The following is an 18,470-nucleotide window of genomic DNA, read 5'->3' as shown; positions in this document are numbered from 1 at the left end:
TACTGTCACCTCCTTTTGTTCTTGTTTCACATGGGCCTTGGTTCTGCACTTTCGAGAGAGTACAATTGCGGTATAGCTTTTAAGTTTTGACTTTTGTCTCAGTCAGTGGAGCAATATTGAGAATAAGCTGAGAGGAAGTGTGAGCAAATGAGAGAAAATCTAAAATAGAGAGAGAGAGAGAGAGAGAGAGAGAGAGAGAGTGTTTGAGTGAATGATTCAGATTTTCATTTCTTGTTAAATGTACTAGAGTAATTGTCTTTACTTTTTACACAATGAGCGAGCTGTAACTACTCTTAACTAAATGCAACAGTTATAGATGTCACTTAACCAAACTCTAACTAGCATCAAAACTACTCTAACTGATTGCAAACATAACTTAAACTTACAAAATGATCCATTAATTCTGTATGTCTTTGCAAGATCAGTCAACTTCTTAAAAAGTCTGACTATAAACTCGGGTTAACTCCAGACTTTGACAACCATGCTTGGCTTGACTGGCATAGTTCAGGGTATGATCTAGTTTGCCTATCTGAACTAATAGAGATATAAACCATCCTTGCATTATCAATGTGCTCAAATATTGTCTGAAAGATTAAATGATTTATATGGAATAAACACAGAGCACTTCTTGCTGCATGAAGACTCTTCTTTCTCCCCTCTGTATTACAAATCTGTCAAGTATTTTGTGAGTGAATTTTGTTGTAAATATCTAGATTTATAATTTTCTGTCATCGCTGGTGTGGTTACAGGAGACCTCTGATGAAATAAAAAGTCTTTTGTTATCCATCCGTTCCATTATTGCCCAACAGACCGAGGAAGATAATATTCTGAAAAGGTTGGAAAAAGTTGAAAGGAGGTTGCAAAAATGCTTGAACTCGCTGGCTGCGATGCAAGAAAAAAAATGAACCGAGCTCTGAAGATGATGGAGAAATAGCTGATATGAACACCAAGCTTCCATTATATGCTAAAAAAGCTGAAGCTGAAGCCTTAAAGAAGCAAGTGGAAAGTGTGAAAGAAAATTATTTGGATTCTGTCCAGTGTAGTAGGGCCATGACACTCAATCACCTCAAAACTGGACTTCCCCATCTCTTCCAATCACTGATGGAATTTTCAAGTGCTTCAGCCCAAGCAATTGAGAGTATCAATGCCCAGTCAAGCCAGTAGAATGGAGTGAATAGTGCATCACAAACTTCGTGATATGAACAAAGAATATATGTTGGTGATATAAATTGTGTTTCTTGATGGCCTGTATATTGAAATAACATTATGTTGAGCCATTCTGATGGTTTTTTGTATACCTTCAACTCTCCTTAATCCTTTACTACACTGAAAGTACTGAAATGCAGTGATTGTGTAGAAAACATATGTGGCAGGGAGATTTTAAATATATACCATTTTATAAGATTAGGAAATTGTCATGCTATTTAGGACAGTACTTTCGCACAACTAATAGTAGCAAATTATACCATATCTTATGAGTAATAGTCGAATGAAAAATATTACTAATTTATGATATCAATTACCAAATACCAGTACCCACCCATTTAAAAATGGAGGGATTTCGTACCTTTTTAACTTGATTGGTCATATTATTGGCTGAAATAATGTCCTAAACAAAACACAAAAAGAAACTAAACCTTCTGTTTTTATACAATGGTACCGGAGCACCACCCTTAAATCATTACCTTAAAATGTAATAACTAGTTTGCTGCACTTACTGTAGCTGTGAACTGTGGTTATAATTTCTTACCTTGTGCTGGAGGGGATCCGGATCCCCTATCCATTGTGTAATTATGTTTTAGAGCTTTACTTTTTTAATTAAGGTGTACTAAAAAGTAGGAGGTTGCCCCATGAATTTTTTCATTCATGAAAGTAAAGAACATATTCCTTTAAAAAAAAGTCGTGTCGGGCTCGGATACTCTCCAGTGAAATTCTCTCAAGTTTTCTCCAGTGGACAATTGTGGCGGTTTTGGACCGCCACAAAATGTTTACAGCTGCCACAAAGTTTGCCAATTTTTTCAGTAGCATTTTGTGGCCGCTGGAAAAATTTTGTGGCCGTTCAAAACCGCCACAAATGTCCACTGGAGAAAAATTGAGAGAATTTTACTGGAGAGGATCCGGACCCCCAACAGGTGTTGTTTGTTGCAATAAAACCATTTTTATTTGTTATTTAAATTTTGGTGGGGTGGGGATCTTCTCAATTTTCTGTAGTGGATATTTGTGGAGGTTTACACCCGCCCAAAAATGTTGCCTACATTGTTTTTTTTGGGGGGGGGGACAATCCTAGTCATTCCACACGTCCTGTATTAATTTAAGTTAAAATCACATATGATCCAAGGATAGCATATGAAGCACTTAGTAACATCACAATCTGTTGTTTCATCATTAAACTTTGCATCTGATCTCAGCTTATTTTAAAAAAAAAAATGAGTGTAAAAGAAAGTAATCTAATCTAATTGCTGACAATCATCATGAGAAATGGATGTAACCATGCTTGTAGGAAAACAAATATCACTTTTTTTTATTTGAAGCTGTCACAGCTAAAAAAATTAAATGATTTGACCATCTCAAAAAAAAGAAAATGGTCACGATATCAATATCTTAGACTTGAACTTCAAGATAACTTCGTCAAATTAAAATAGAGATAGGACTAATGGATATGTTCTTCTAGATGCAGATTGCTGAGGATTCCTGCTTGAGAGAATCCAATTCCTTCGTTTTTGGTTAATAAAACAACAAAGATACAACATTGCAAGTGTGTAAAGAAAAAAGTATGAATAAATCTTTTGCAAAGTGCATACATAGTCTTCCTGTTTTCACAGTATCTGAAAACGGATTTGCCTTTCTTTACCTTGCATTTTCACTTGATTGAACTGAAAAAACAACAGTGTATATAAATCATAATACTGCTCAAACCCATGAGATCATGCAGCTCAATGCCTTTACTTCTCACCACGCTTTCGCTTGAGTGATCCACTAAGTGCAGCCTTAGCTTTTGCCCACTCTTTCAAAGAAGCAGCACTCCTCATAAATGAGCAAGTTTCGCCTATTTCAATATCAGCAGTGGACGTGTCGTCGTCTCCTGGACTTGTTTCAGTTTTTTGCTCCACTACTGGAGCAGCAGTATCACTGGCATCAGTATGCTGACTCTTCTCTGGTATAATCTCCCCGTTGAAAGCTTCATTAGTAGTATCCATATTTACACCACCATGCTTGCAATCATCGGAATTGGCAGGATCCACAACAGGCTCCTTGAATATTGGCTCTGGGAAAGTAATGTCAGGCAAAATTTGCGAAATGCTGAAGGAATTATTACTTGGACTAACCAGTTGTGTCCAGGATTGCTTTCGCAGCCACGAAGCACCTCTACCCGTGTTATTAGGTGCCACATTATGCTGAGTTTCAGCAAGCTCATTTGTCACTTGTTTATGGGTAGGATGGGCTTCAGTAGGCTCATTCATCACTCCTTTATTGATAGGCTGGACTTCAGCAGGCTCATTTATCACTCCTTTATCGGTAGGCTGAGCTTTAGCAAGCTCCTTTATCACTCGTTTATTGGTAGGTTGTGGTTCAGCGGACTCTTGTATCACTTGTGTATTGGTAGGTTCGCTCCCTGGGTATTCATCATCGCTTTCACTATTTTCAGTTTCGTCGCTTGCAGATGAGGGTGTCGAAGGATCATCAGTTCTTTGTTGATCTATACCAGAATCGGGCTTCGGCAGTATGAGAGAGGCACTGAAAGCAGCGCTGCCTCCTTGACCAAGAAGTTCTTTCCATGAAGACTTCTGAATCCATGAAACTTTTGCAGGATGTGCACCAGATCCCAGCTCATCTGGAAGGGTCTTCGTATTACTTTTGCTACCAGGGGTTGTAGAGACACACCCATTGCTTTCGCTCTCCAATTCAGGAAGTGGTTTTCGCTTCTTGACCTTGTTCTGACTGTCATCACTCCTTTTCTGCACTTGAAGCATACTCTCCTTCGGTTCTTCCTTGGCAATTCTTGTTTTGTTCGACCATGATTCCTGAAGATCCAAAGCAACAATTGTATAAAATAGATTATCAATTCTTATAGGAAACTGATACTACCACTTAGACAAACTATACCAATCTGATTTTTATTGAAATCCCCCCCCCCAAAAAAAAGAGAAAAAACTAACCGGATTTTCCATGATCCTTTCAAGTTCATGGCTCCCAGATAAAGCTGCTTTACTTTTCTTAGTCTCAATATTAATAATGAGACCGTCATCATCATCATCGGTTGCACTATCTACTTCACATTCATTTAAAGGTAAAGCATCAGGTGATTTAAAGGAATCCTGCCCCTTTTCAAGATCCTTGGTGTTGGAAACCTTTTCTTTTTCAAATAGCTTGTTCATCACAGCATTCATTATGTTAATTTCTTCATCATTTATTCCACCAATTTCTGCTGTCCCATGAGAAGGCACTTTTCCTCTTTCTTTGACAAAAGGACTACAATGTTCCTCACAATCACAAAAATGCACGGGCATCGGAGGAACTTTAATATTCTGGAAACTATATTTGTGCTTGCCAGATCCACTGAATGGTATAGATTTCACCTGCACTAATATAAACGCAGCACGTAAATATTGAGATGTGATTTAGCACTAATATATTTATACATAGTGATATACAACAGTATTGAAAATGCATCTTCAAATAACTAATAAAACAACATTTTTATCCGTAAAACTACGAGGCAGTTTTTGGTAAAATTGCCTATAGTAAAGGTGAATTAATTTATGTTTGGATACTTTTATGAGAAATGTGATTTTTATAGGGTAATGTGAAATACAGTTATGAAATCTCACAATTGTTTATGTCCAACGCCGTGCTTGTTTCGATACACGGTGAAAACCAGAGTCAAACCAAAATCACAGTGGACAGCCTCGAAAGCTAATAGGATTTGCAAAACCATAGTACTGATTCCTCAATAGATCATAATCAAGATAAGACATTATCTTAATCCTAGGGCTATGTACTAATTTCCACAACCATGTGACATGAATTACAGTCCAATAACTTAACTCTAGCAGACTAACAGAAACTAAACTAACAATAAGAGTAATAACCACACAAATTGAGATGCATTAGCACAAAATATGAAAAATAAATAAATAAAGCTAGCTATGTCATATTCAAAAAGTGACCTTTCTCAATCTGGGAAAGAAAACCCTGAGCTGCTTCGTGTCTGGAATATTCGAAGCGCGTCTCGCATTCGGGTTTTCCTCCAATTCATTATTCTGAGCAGGAACATCATCATCATCAGATGGTGATTGGATACTGTTAACCAGAGCTTCTTCTTCCCATTCTTTCTTCAACCGTGCAAGGTAATTCTCTTTGGCTTTCTCGAGTCTGAGCCTTCCACCCTTCCATGCGCAGCCATTGTACTTGCTGAAGAGCTTGGTGAGCGATTTGGGATCGGTGGGGGAGGGGATGAAGTCGAGGTAGGCGAAGCTGCGGCCTTTGGTTCGGATTGTGTCGATTGATTGGACGGTGCCGAGAGAAGCGAATAGCCGCTGGAGATCATCGCCGGTGACGGCTTCACCCAATCCTCCGACGAAGATTCTCACTGCACTTTGCTCTTGTTCCTCTTCCTCCATGGCTACTGAACCTCACTCTCTGTTACCCAGGCAAATGTAATAATTTAGGGTTTAGAACCAGGGCTCAACGACGCCGTTTGAATGAAAAGGAAATAAAGGTATGTTATTACTACAACTAAAAACATATACAAGGAAAAATACTTTTTAATATTTTTTAATTAAAATATAATTTATAATGTATTGTTGTTTTTAAGAGTAATGATATATCACCACAAAAATATAGTACAACTAGTCGATAGCAAGACTCCTTAAGAATCTAGTACAAGATTCGGTCTCCGGATTGTACGAATGGAGAATGATTTATTGGAAGATAAACACCAACTTAATGTAACTTCAGAGTCTCGTGGAATTAGTATTATAACTTTTGTTGTGATGATACTTTGAAAAAAATTATGATATGTTAACACTCGCACGATGCAATATCTCGGGACACCTATAAAAATTAGGGTGTTGTTTAATTACAATTTTTTTAATGCAAGAGAAGAAAATTATTCTTTCACAAATAAAGCTCATAAAGTGTCTATAATACAAAGTTCGCTTAAACTCATCAATGAGTTGTCAATGATTATCATATGGCAATTACCAAGCTTCCCTATAAGTCTACCCACACATCACCATCACATGAGTCAACTCCACTTGTCAAGCTCTCCTCAACATTTCCTTGATTTGCCAAACAACATCAAGATGCCTATGCCAATCATGTAATGTAGTAGCAACAGTCCCCACTGCATTATGAGAGTCATAATGGCACACAACCTTCCTCAAACCCATCTCACTAGCAATGGTAAGATCCTACAAAATTGTTAATATTTCAATGTGTAAAGAATCAGAGCAACCAAGTAATCCATAAAAATTGTGAATCCAAAATCCTAAGTGGTCCCTTAACCCCCCTCCCCCCCTCCCCCAATTTATATCTCTCGGACTCTAGGAACATGTTATCGTCGATGTTGACACCCACAACATGTTGTGGAGGAAGGCGCCACAATTTCGCAACCTGCCTATTATCATTGTTATTACATATTGTAAAGGAAGCAACAACTGTAGCAATAAAGGACTCTATGGCCCCGTTTGGAAACACACCTTAGTTAAGCGTTTATGATCATAAGCTCTTATGACATAAGCGCTTATTCATAAGTTATTTTAAAATATTTATTGAAATAAGCTATATATAAGCATAAGCTTTTTTTCATAAGCTATCATGAATAGCTTGTGAAAATGAGTTCAAAACAGTTTATGACCTACTATAAGCTGTTTGCATAAGCTCTTCCAAACACTGTCATAAGAGCTTATGCTATCAGATATGCTCTTCCAAACGGGGTCTATGTTTGCGACCACGATATCCCCATGCAAGTCTTCATCATGAAAACATAACTTGTTTCTATCAGACCGGTGACACCGCACCCACCAAATCGTAGTCAATGCCACCAAAATAATTTATTTGTGAAACAGTTTTCAAACAATTTTACATTCAAAATGATAAATTATTCTGGTCATGTGACTTTAATTTATAGTTTTCTAAAATATCCCAAATCGACATAAGATTAATCTCCTTGAATATTACATCAAGGGAGTATATTTCTCCTTACAATTTTCGTTTTCCTTGTGTACTACTGCCACCCAAGAACCAAACGTAGAATTAAATAGTTAGGGAGTTCATCCATGTACCATTGTGGTGGACCATATCCACTTGCCTTCCACTTCCCCTGACCCAGCCTAGGATATATCTAAAAGGAATATCATTTAAGAGTTTTGGATATCTTATTGGTTAGGACTTCTGTTGTTCACTACACCTGGGCGTGTAATTATTGGCCGCTCAATTTGGAATTTGGATGCATATATATTTAAAATGAAGTGGTCCATTCTACTTGTTTGCATTTTGTAGTTATGTTATGTTTATTATAATTAATTGGAATATCTTCTGTACAGGTATTGCTGCAATGTTTCAAGATAACTCAATCTCTCAGGAGATGGAGTGCTTGACCTTTTAAACACTACGAATATGACTGAAGCTTGTCTACTAGATTTGATAGATGATGATAACATTGTATTGAAGAAGGTGTTGAGAAACAAATACGAGGGAAAATAGGATTTAATTTACCTGGATCCTTGTCTAATCATGGAAGACCTGTTTTGTAACAGCAACTACTAATGGAGTTTTGGCTTATTCTGTTGATGAATCTTTCATATTTGATCCAACAGTGACCCAACTTTGATTAAGTAGCTTTGTTCAAGAAACCTCATCAAACAGGAGTATTATTTGAATATGGTAACCTGCACCATTATTCTTATTTGTTTTATATAAATATAAATATTTCATTTGAAATGTTATCCAATGGGGCCTATTTTGATTTTAGAACCTGTTTTCCATGCTGGTATAAAAAAGCACCAAATTGTGCCAATAAATAAACGGGGACAGCACCTTTTATATTGGTACTACTGGATGCAGATAGCACATATAATATAAGCCTTTTATATTGGTATATGTTCTCTTCTGTAAAAGAAAAAGTTGATGAATTACTGGAAAGTTGAAAAGCTGTTTAAAAGCTAAAATATCAATTCTGAAGTTTAGTTGAAAGGGATCAAGCTAACTGATTTAATTGGAATTGTTTGATCAATTAGTTATGATATTAAATCATAAATATAAAATGACGACTTAATTGAAATTGTTTGAAAATTAGTTATGAAATGAATTAAAGGAGTATACATTGAGGTAGCGTTTGGAAACCGAATAGAACAGTACGGAACAGAACGGAACGGAACAGGACAATTGTGTTCTGTATACTGTGTTTGGTAAATATGTTACAAACAGAACAGAACAACAAGATTAATTACCTATATATCCCTATCATATTTAATGTTTAGTTGAACATAATTTTCTTTTTTATTATTGTTTGATATGTGTTATATATTGTTATATACAAATAAGCATAAAAAAAATATTATATTATCTTCCATTTCTAAAAAATACATTAAAAGTTAGATTGAATTTGAGAAGGGAAAAAAGATAACGCAGATTTCAAAAAAAATAAAAATAAAGAAGATAAGGTAGTTTTAAAAAATAAGAAGATATTTTGATTATTTAAAAAAAAAAAAAAGAAGATAAACACGTTTCTTTCCCAAACAGCGCTGCAGCAACGCCTTCAATGGCATCTCCCCTTTCATGGTGGTTTCCTCTCACAGCCAAGCAACTTCGATCTGCCACTGCCACCGGCAAGCCTTGCCTCCATCAAGTCGAGCCCCCATCGTGTGGAGTCGGTCCGCCACTGGATCTCCGCCACGCCGCGACCAGAGACCATCACGCTAAATGTCCAGATCCGCTGCCATGGATGCTCAGATCGCTGTGAACGGAGCCACATCGTGAACCAGACGTCCTTCTCCCTTGTCTCTTCGTCTTTATTTCTCATCCCTCATTTGTCTTCTGCGACGTCGAGTGATTGTGGGGAGGGTTCCATGAACTTTGATTGTAACCATGTTTGAGCAGATTCACAAGATTTGAGTATTAAGAAAAAAAAAATGGAAGAGGAATTGCTGGACGGATTTGAGAGGAAAAAAAATTGTCAGAGAAGAGGGAAGGGTAGAGTTAAGGAAATATGATAATAGATCAAGGGTAATTTTGTCTTTGTAAAATATTTTAATAAGTGTTCTGTTCCGTTCCCTTTCGTTCCACCCTTTTTCACGGAACCAAAATGTCCTGTTCCAGGAGCATTATGTTCTGTTCCGTTCCATCTAAAAAACACAACAAACGTAGAACAGAACTCATATGTCCCGTTCCGTTCCGTTCAAACGTGTACACCAAACGCTACCTGATAGTGTAAAATTTGTTTACACAGACTGCCAATTGAATTCCGCTAAATTAGAAAATATATTTTTGTTTTAATTAAAATTTAAAGCAAATGTAATAGATTCTCCTACGTGTCATACTGTAATTGGTTGTCAGTGTGGAACTACTTTAAATTGACCGTGCATATCCATTAAACTCTTATGAAATTAGATGATAAATATATAATGAAGGCTATGTTTAAATGATAATGATAAGTTATCGTTTATTCCTTTTATGAACTCTTATAAATTTTTCTAGAACATATATTTTATAAATAATTAAAATAAATATTGAACTCTAGATAATGTAACTTAAAATAGTAAAAAACATGATAAAGTTTAAAATAAATATATATATGAAAATCGTGTCGATGACGCTTGCTGAATGAATCCAATGTGAGATCAATCGGTACCAATATTCTTTATCTTCTTCAATACTAATTCTTGCATGCTTCACCAGTGCGTCGTTAGCGATTGAGTGAAGCGTCACAACTCACAACAAATGAACCTTCGCATGGATTCATGAAAGGGACCACCTATATGAGAGAGATCAATCGCGAGAGAGGGGAACAAGCATCTAGAGTGAGAACGACCTCATGGGAAGTAAGGAAGGTGGGGGTATCGAGGGTGGAGAGAATAAAAGGGGTGGAAGTGTCTTGATGGGGGACAATTGTACATTGAAGGGGAGAGATAAGAGAATGCAAGAAGAAGATGTGAGGGTGGTCATGTTTGGTGCAAGGTGTTGGGGCGACGAAAGAAGGAAGATAAGTGTTAGGGTTGACTGGGCTTCGTTTGTGATGTGTAGTGAGTGTGAAGTATTAGGTTGGACTTGGAGACAACACAAATGAAGAAACTAATGAGACTAGGGGCCTATCAAAAAAAAAGAGGCCAAGGGTTTCTCTACTTGTGTGTGAAGTGTAACACCCCAATTTCTCAACTGAGGAGTCACATTAGTAACCTAACAAAGTCTAAGGACCAATCTGCAATCCCTAAAAACCAAGGGAATTTTTTTCTGTAAAACAACTAAACACTTCGGCTAAAAGGTTGGAAACATACCATAACTTTATTTAGATAACTTGTTTCCCGATATACAGTAATAATAGTTTACAATACCATAAGTAAGGTTCAGAATAAACATGCGCACTTTAACAGTGGCGGAAGCAAGACTTTAATAACAGAGTTCTCATAAAGTAAAAGAGACTCCAACATAATCCACAAGAAGAGAAGCAAAGCTGCTTCTCATACCTCTACTCCACCGCTTACAACTCGATCTCCAACTCGAGTAGCTATGCCTCGGCGGAAGGATCTCCATCGCCTAATAGCGTTAAGCGCCCAAACAACAAGTAGCAAATAGAAAGGGTTAACTCCATGCAATTACCATGTATAAAAGAGAAAAATCATGCTGTTCGAATTTAATTACCTGGCATGGTAAATAACTAGCAACATAACTCAACTCATATATCAAAACTTAAACATAAATCGGACTCAGATAATAATAACCTCAACAATGTACATCAAATCAGATATCAATAAACCAATACGAAAATCCAACAACATAGGGTCAGGTGTTAGTTCCCTATAATGCAACTATATGCTGCTAACAAAATGGATCGATCAATATCGTCTCTCAAGACGGGACAATGATAGGACACACCTCCTCATCGCCACTTATAACGTCATACATGACGGGACAATCATAGGACACACCTCCTAATCGCCACTTAACGTCACACAAGACGGGACAATCATAGGACACACCTCCTGATCGCCACTTAGCATCTCGCAAGATGGGACAATGATAGGACACACCTCCTCATCGCCACTTAACGTCACACAAGACGGGACAATCATAGGACACACCTCCTGATCGCCACTTAGCATCTCGCAAGATGGGACAATGATAGGACACACCTCCTCATCGCCACTTGACTCAAGCCCTATATGCCAAGTCAGACAATAACAAAGCCCACCCAAGGACCAATCCAAAGTAACCACATGTTCCATCCACTAGGAAGCAGTAACGACAGAAACCAGTAAACGGCCGAAGCCTCTCAGAAAACATTTTCCAAATTCAGCATAATAATCATAATCATCTGCCAATCAATATAAACATCTTCATCTCAAACACAGGCAGTGCGATAAAAGCATGCAAGACTCAAAGACGCTCTAAAACCGAGTTACCCTTACCTTCGTGAGTAGAAGTTGGGCATGGAAAATTGCGAACCTAGAACAAAGAAAACACAATCATCAACACAAGCTTCACTAGGAGCAACAAGATCTACTAATACTAATCGAAATCGTAAAGAAAGCCTCTAAAGCTTCAGAGTTCCTATTTAGGCACAAATTGACAACGGAGACTTCGTTCGCTAAAACGAGCATAACTGGAGCTACAGAACTCAGAATGACACGAAACCGGCGCCAAAATTTCGACAATTGAAAGAGCTACGCAATGGCTCAGGTCATAGAGACCCAAAAATTATTTTTGGACACGGTACCCAAGCAATAAGGTTTCGGCCACTATGGAAAATAGGGTTTTCGAACTTTTTCTTCGATCTAAATCAATTCACAAGGTAGTTTTAGGGTAAAACTAAGGCAAAGAAATTGTCGGAACAATTTTCGGACATTCGGGTCGAAATACGACTATCCAGGGGCATTTTGGTCCAAAATAAAGGCTCAAAACTTCAAAGTTATCAGTTCGGAAAACAAATTTGACAGCAACGATCCTCATGATATCCGTGACAACAAATCCTAAAGGCACGAAGTCAGATTAAGTCTTTTCGACAATAAAGTTTCGAAATGTGAGACAAAAAGAGTTTTGAGTCAATTTTTCAGATCCTGGACAACTGAATCGCAATCAGAGTTTACTGACAGAGGTTTTAGACTCAGGGGAACATAAGGAACATAACCCAAGCGAGAAATCAGAGAAATCGGACAATTTTAGAAAAAGCTCAAAACTTAGAGCACAGAAACGACTTCAGAAACTCAGCAGAAACAGAAATCAGAGGCAGGATTCATGATAGTTACCTCGATACCTAGAAGTAGGGACGAACTGCACGAAGATTGGTCAAGTTTTCGCGGAAATCTCCTCCCCCCTTGCTCCCCACGAAATCAGCCACAAATGGAAAGAAAATGAGAGGATTTTGCTTTTTCGCGCTATTTATAGGCGGGTGAAATCGCGGGAAAATGAAAATTTCGCGATTCCGATTTTTGCAGCACGATCACCGAGAAATTCTAAGAGAGATTCTGGCGTCAGAATTCCAGAACTCAAAACAAATATCTAGGATTTGGGAAAAACGATATCGAAAAACTCAAAAGCGGTGTCGGTTAATCTGCCCCGAAAAACTACTTTTTGCTGTGATGCTCAAACGACAAAACTTCCAACTGAAGAAAGATTGGAAACGTCGAAACAAGTCTGGCAACATGGACGGAATCTTCGTTAGAAGTCCCGAATAGAAAAAGTCTTCATCCATTGCTCGAAAATAGGGTTTCGAAGCAAAGAAATTAGCGTCGGCGGACATCCGAAAAGTGAAACCTATCGTGCGTACAGTCCAGAGTTCCGAAATGAAACGCTGGTCGAAGGAAAAATAAAGAAAATCTTTAAATTTTCCAAGGATTCGAAATCTCACTTAAAACGTTGCTCTAAAGCGAAATTAGCCTATTCTGGACACGCTTGCCATAAGGCGGGTGTGCAGACGACTCGCTCTAATTCCTAAAATGACTACGCAACATTCCTCAAGCAATTCCTGAACTTTCTTCTTCATTAATCTTTCTCAAATATCAAACTCCTGTCACGCTTACACTGATTCTACGCGTGAGTCGGAAATTAGCTTGTTCTGAAAATCCAGGTCTTACAATACTACCCCCCAAAAGAAAGTTTCGTCCTCGAAACTTAAGGCTCAGTGAAGAGTTCCGGATACTGTTCCTTCATCCTCTCTTCTAGTTCCCAAGTAGCATCGCCCGTGACTTGGTTCCAAATCACTTTTACCAGAGGAACCTGCTTGTTCCTCAACTGCTTGATCCTACGTTCCTCAATCCTCATTGGTGCCACTTCAAAAGACAAGTTGTCTCTAAGCTGAATATCATCTTCCTTGATGATGTGAGAGGGATCAGGAATATACTTCCTCAATTGTGATACGTGTAGCACATCATGAATCTTGGAAAGAAAAGGTGGCAACGCAATCCGATAAGCTACTTTACCGACTCGCTCGATAATCTGATACGGTCCAATGAACTTCGGTGTCAGCTTCCTCGACTTTATCGCTCTTCCACTCCGGTAGTTGGTGTCACGCGAAGAAACACATGGTCTCCCGCCTCAAACTCTAACTCTCTCCGTCGTGTGTCAGCATAACTCTTCTGTCGACTCTGTGACGTCCTCATCTTCTCTTGTATTTGCTTCACTTTCTCAGTAGTTTGTTGTACTAATTCAGGTCCAACGAGAAGATGTTCGCCATCTTGAAACCAACATAAAGGAGTTCTACATCTCCTCCCATACAAAGCCTCATAAGGTGCCATTCCAATACTAGCATGAAACTGTTGTTATAAGTAAACTCGATCAACGGCAACAGCTCATCCCAGCTTTCTTGACTATCCAGAACACAGGCTCGCAGCAAGTCTTCCAATGACTGTATTGTCCTCTCTGTCTGTCCATCCGTCTGAGGGTGATAGGCAGAGCTCAACCTCAACTTCGTCCCAAGCGCCTCGTGCAACGCCTTCCAGAAATGCGAAGTAAACTTCGGATCTCTGTCAGAAACAATACTCGATGGTACTCCATGAAGTCGTACAATCTCAGCGACATACACTTTTGCAAGTGCCTCCACATTGAACGTGGTCTTCACCGGTATGAAATGTGCTGACTTCGTCAGACGGTCCACAATGACCCAAATGGAATCAAATCTCTTCCTCGTAGCTGGCAAAGCTACCACGAAATCCATAGAGATACTGTCCCACTTCCACTCCGGCACATCAAGTGACTGTAACATACCCGCAGGCTTTTGATGTTCTATCTTCGCCTTCTGACATGTCAGACATGCCGCCACAAACTCTGCTACATTCTTCTTCATTCCTGGCCACCAAAAATTCAACTTTAGATCTTGATACATCTTTGTCGATCCCGGATGAATACTCAATCTGCTCTTGTGACCTTCGTCAAGAATCATCCTTCTCAACTCCATGTCCAATGGTACGCAGACACGTCCTTTGCAACGCAGAATGTTGTCGGTTCCTACCTCAAAATCCGGCGCTTTTCCCAAAATGATCAAGTTCCGTTTCTCGATCAGCTCCTCATCTAACAGTTGTTTCACCTTGATCTCGTTCAGAAAATCACTAGTGATCGTCACCATCCCAAAGCTCAATTTTCCAGGTGTCACTTGCATACCCAAACTGAGGTCGCGAAAAGTCTCGATAAGTTCCAATTCCTTAATCATCAACGATGAAACATGAATTGTCTGGCGACTCAGTGCGTCTGCTACAACATTTGCTTTTCCTGGGTGGTACAACAAAGTGAAATCATAGTCCTTGATGAATTCCACCCAACGCCTTTGTCTCATATTCAGATCCTTCTGATCGAACAGGTACTTCAAGCTCTTATGATCACTAAAAACAGTGAAAGTGCTCCCATAAAGATAGTGCCTCCAAATCTTGAGCGCAAATACCACAGCCGCTAACTCCAAATCGTGCGTAGGATAGTTCCGTTCATGTATCTTCAATTGCCTTGAAGAATAAGCCACAGCCTTTCGGTGTTGCATCAACACACAACCCAAACCTTGGTACGAAGCATCGCAGTAAACCTCGTAGGGTTCCTTCTCTTGTGGTAATGTCAGAACTGGCGCGGTCGTCAAACGCTTCTTCATATCTTGGAAACTCTGTTCACAATCCTCTGTCCAAGCAAAAGGTTGGTTCTTCCGGGTGAGTTTCGTCAATGGTCCTGCAATCTTAGCAAAACCTTCGATGAATCGTCGGTAATATCCAGCTAAACCGATGAAACTCCTTATATCTGTCACAGTCTTAGGACGCTCCCATGCAAGTACCGCTTCCACTTTACTGGGATCCACAGCAATACCCTCCTTTGAGATGACATGTCCTAAAAACTTTACTTCTTCGAGCCAAAATTCACACTTTGTCGCGTTAGCATACAGTACCTTATCCCGAAGAACTTGTAATACTTGACGTAGATGTTCCTCGTGTTCTTCACGATTCCTCGAGTAGATCAAGATGTCGTCGATGAACACCACAACGAAGCGATCCAAGAATGGATGAAAGATCCTATTCATGTAGTCCATGAATACAGCTGGTGCATTCGTAACTCCAAACGGCATCACCAAGTACTCATAGTGCCCATAGCGTGTCCTAAACGCCGTCTTTTGAATATCCTCATCCTTGACTCTAATCTGGTGATATCCCGATCTCAGGTCAATCTTCGAGAAAATAGCAGCACCCTTCAACTGATCCATCAAATCGTCAATCCTTGGCAACGGATAACGGTTCTTTATCGTGACTTTGTTCAACTGTCGATAATCCACACAAAGTCGCGATCTTCCGTCTTTCTTCTTCACAAGCAGCACTGGCGCTCCCCACGGAGAAACGCTAGGTCGGATAAACCCCTTCTTGGTTAAATCTTCGAGTTGACTCTTCAGCTCAGTCAGTTCTGCCGGTGCCATACGATACGGTGCGATTGATATAGGTCCAGTGCCTGGGACTATATCAATTGTGAACTCCATATCTCTGACCGGAGGTATTCCAGGTACGTCTTCGGGGAACACATCCTCGAAATCTTGCACAACAGCAATTCCGTGTACTCCATTCTCCTTAGCTTCCACCACGGTTGTAGACATGAGAGAACTCAAAGCTCCTTTCCTCAAAGAAAGCTTTGAAAAGTACGAGTTCAGGAACTCAGCGAGTCCAGCATCGGGAAAGATAACTACCTTATTGGCGCAATCAGAAGAACATGATGGTGGGAACCAATACATGCCTATGATCACATCCAATCCCTAAAGGGGTAAGCAGGTCAAGTTAGCTACAAACGTTCTCTACCTAATACATGTTGTTCGATAATAACAAACTATGTATATACTTATATCAAATGTATAATTAACAATAACTAGCATAAGGTTATTCACTACGAATAACCTTCAAAATAATCTATATAAACAGTAATCAAGCACACTCTTCCCGATTGACACCATCAATCGGTCTCAGAGTTCAAACATCTTAAGCAGGCACTCTACCCAAAAGCTCTGGTTTTCTAGACCAAAGCTCTGATACCACAATTGTAACACCCCAATTTCTCAAACTGAGGAGTTAGTAACCTAACAAAGTCTAAGGACCAATCTGCAATCCCTAAAACCAAAGGAATTTTTTTTCTGTAAAACAACTAAACACTTCGGCTAAAAGGTTGGAAACATACCATAACTTTATTTAGATAACTTGTTTCCCGATATACAGTAATAATAGTTTACAATACCATAAGTAAGGTTCAGATAAACATGCGCACTTTAACAGTGGCGGAAGCAAGACTTTAATAACAGAGTTCTCATAAAGTAAAAGAGACTCCAACATAATCCACAAGAAGAGAAGCAAAGCTGCTTCTCATACCTCTACTCCACCGCTTACAACTCGATCTCCAACTCGAGTAGCTATGCCTCGGCGGAAGGATCTCCATCGCCTAATAGCGTTAAGCGCCCAAACAACAAGTAGCAAATAGAAAGGGTTAACTCCATGCAATTACCATGTATAAAAGAGAAAAATCATGCTGTTCGAATTTAATTACCTGGCATGGTAAATAACTAGCAACATAACTCAACTCATATATCAACAACTTAAACATAAATCGGACTCAGATAATAATAACCTCAACAATGTAACATCAAATCAGATATCAATAAACCAATACGAAAATCCAACAACATAGGGTCAGGTGTTAGTTCCCTATAATGCAACTATATGCTGCTAACAAAATGGATCGATCAATATCGTCTCTCAAGACGGGACAATGATAGGACACACCTCCTCATCGCCACTTATAACGTCATACATGACGGGACAATCATAGGACACACCTCCTAATCGCCACTTAACGTCACACAAGACGGGACAATCATAGGACACACCTCCTGATCGCCACTTAGCATCTCGCAAGATGGGACAATGATAGGACACACCTCCTCATCGCCACTTAACGTCACACAAGACGGGACAATCATAGGACACACCTCCTGATCGCCACTTAGCATCTCGCAAGATGGGACAATGATAGGACACACCTCCTCATCGCCACTTGACTCAAGCCCTATATGCCAAGTCAGACAATAACAAAGCCCACCCAAGGACCAATCCAAAGTAACCACATGTTCCATCCACTAGGAAGCAGTAACGACAGAAACCAGTAAACGGCCGAAGCCTCTCAGAAAACATTTTCCAAATTCAGCATAATAATCATAATCATCTGCCAATCAATATAAACATCTTCATCTCAAACACAGGCAGTGCGATAAAAGCATGCAAGACTCAAAGACGCTCTAAAACCGAGTTACCCTTACCTTCGTGAGTAGAAGTTGGGCATGGAAATTGCGAACCTAGAACAAAGAAAACACAATCATCAACACAAGCTTCACTAGGAGCAACACGATCTACTAATACTAATCGAAATCGTAAAGAAAGCCTCTAAAGCTTCAGAGTTCCTATTTAGGCACAAATTGACAACGGAGACTTCGTTCGCTAAAACGAGCATAACTCGAGCTACAGAACTCAGAATGACACGAAACCGGCGCCAAAATTTCGACAATTGAAAGAGCTACGCAATGGCTCAAGTCATAGAGACCCAAAAATTATTTTTGGACACGGTACCCAAGCAATTAGGTTTCGGCCACTATGGAAAATAGGGTTTTCGAACTTTTTCTTCGATCTAAATCAATTCACAAGGTAGTTTTAGGGTAAAACTAAGGCAAAGAAATTGTCGGAACAATTTTCGGACAATCGGGTCGAAATACGACTATCCAGGGGCATTTTGGTCCAAAATAAAGGCTCAAAACTTCA

At 39.2% G+C, this 18,470-nt stretch overlaps 1 protein-coding gene across 1 annotated transcript; it reads right to left on the bottom strand.

The window, feature by feature from the left end:
- Positions 1-2,672: 2,672 nt before the first annotated feature.
- Positions 2,673-5,708, bottom strand: LOC130723640 (protein REPRESSOR OF SILENCING 3-like). The gene is made up of 3 exons (XM_057574747.1): positions 5,169-5,708; positions 4,158-4,577; positions 2,673-4,022 (listed from the first exon to the last, which is right to left on the bottom strand). Exons 1-3 carry the CDS (start codon positions 5,619-5,621, stop codon positions 2,943-2,945), a joined length of 1,953 nt encoding a protein of 650 aa, XP_057430730.1. The 5' UTR covers positions 5,622-5,708; the 3' UTR covers positions 2,673-2,942.
- Between the last annotated feature and the right edge of the window lie 12,762 nt (positions 5,709-18,470).

The sequence above is a fragment of the Lotus japonicus genome, chromosome 6, assembly GCF_012489685.1.
Source record: "Lotus japonicus ecotype B-129 chromosome 6, LjGifu_v1.2".
Lineage (NCBI taxonomy): Eukaryota > Viridiplantae > Streptophyta > Magnoliopsida > Fabales > Fabaceae > Lotus > Lotus japonicus.
This window is presented reverse-complemented; position numbering and strand designations above follow the sequence as displayed.

Bases quoted from the DNA above. Each gene is read 5' to 3' on its own strand.
- LOC130723640 (XM_057574747.1), bottom strand. From the start codon at position 5,621: ATGGAGGAAGAGGAACAAGAGCAAAGTGCAGTGAGAATCTTCGTCGGA. The intron at 4,578-5,168 runs GTCACTTTTTGA...ATATTAGTGCAG, and splicing joins TCTTTCCCAGATTGAGAAAG to GTGAAATCTATACCATTCAG. The intron at 4,023-4,157 runs GTTAGTTTTTTC...TTGGATCTTCAG, and splicing joins AAAGGATCATGGAAAATCCG to GAATCATGGTCGAACAAAAC.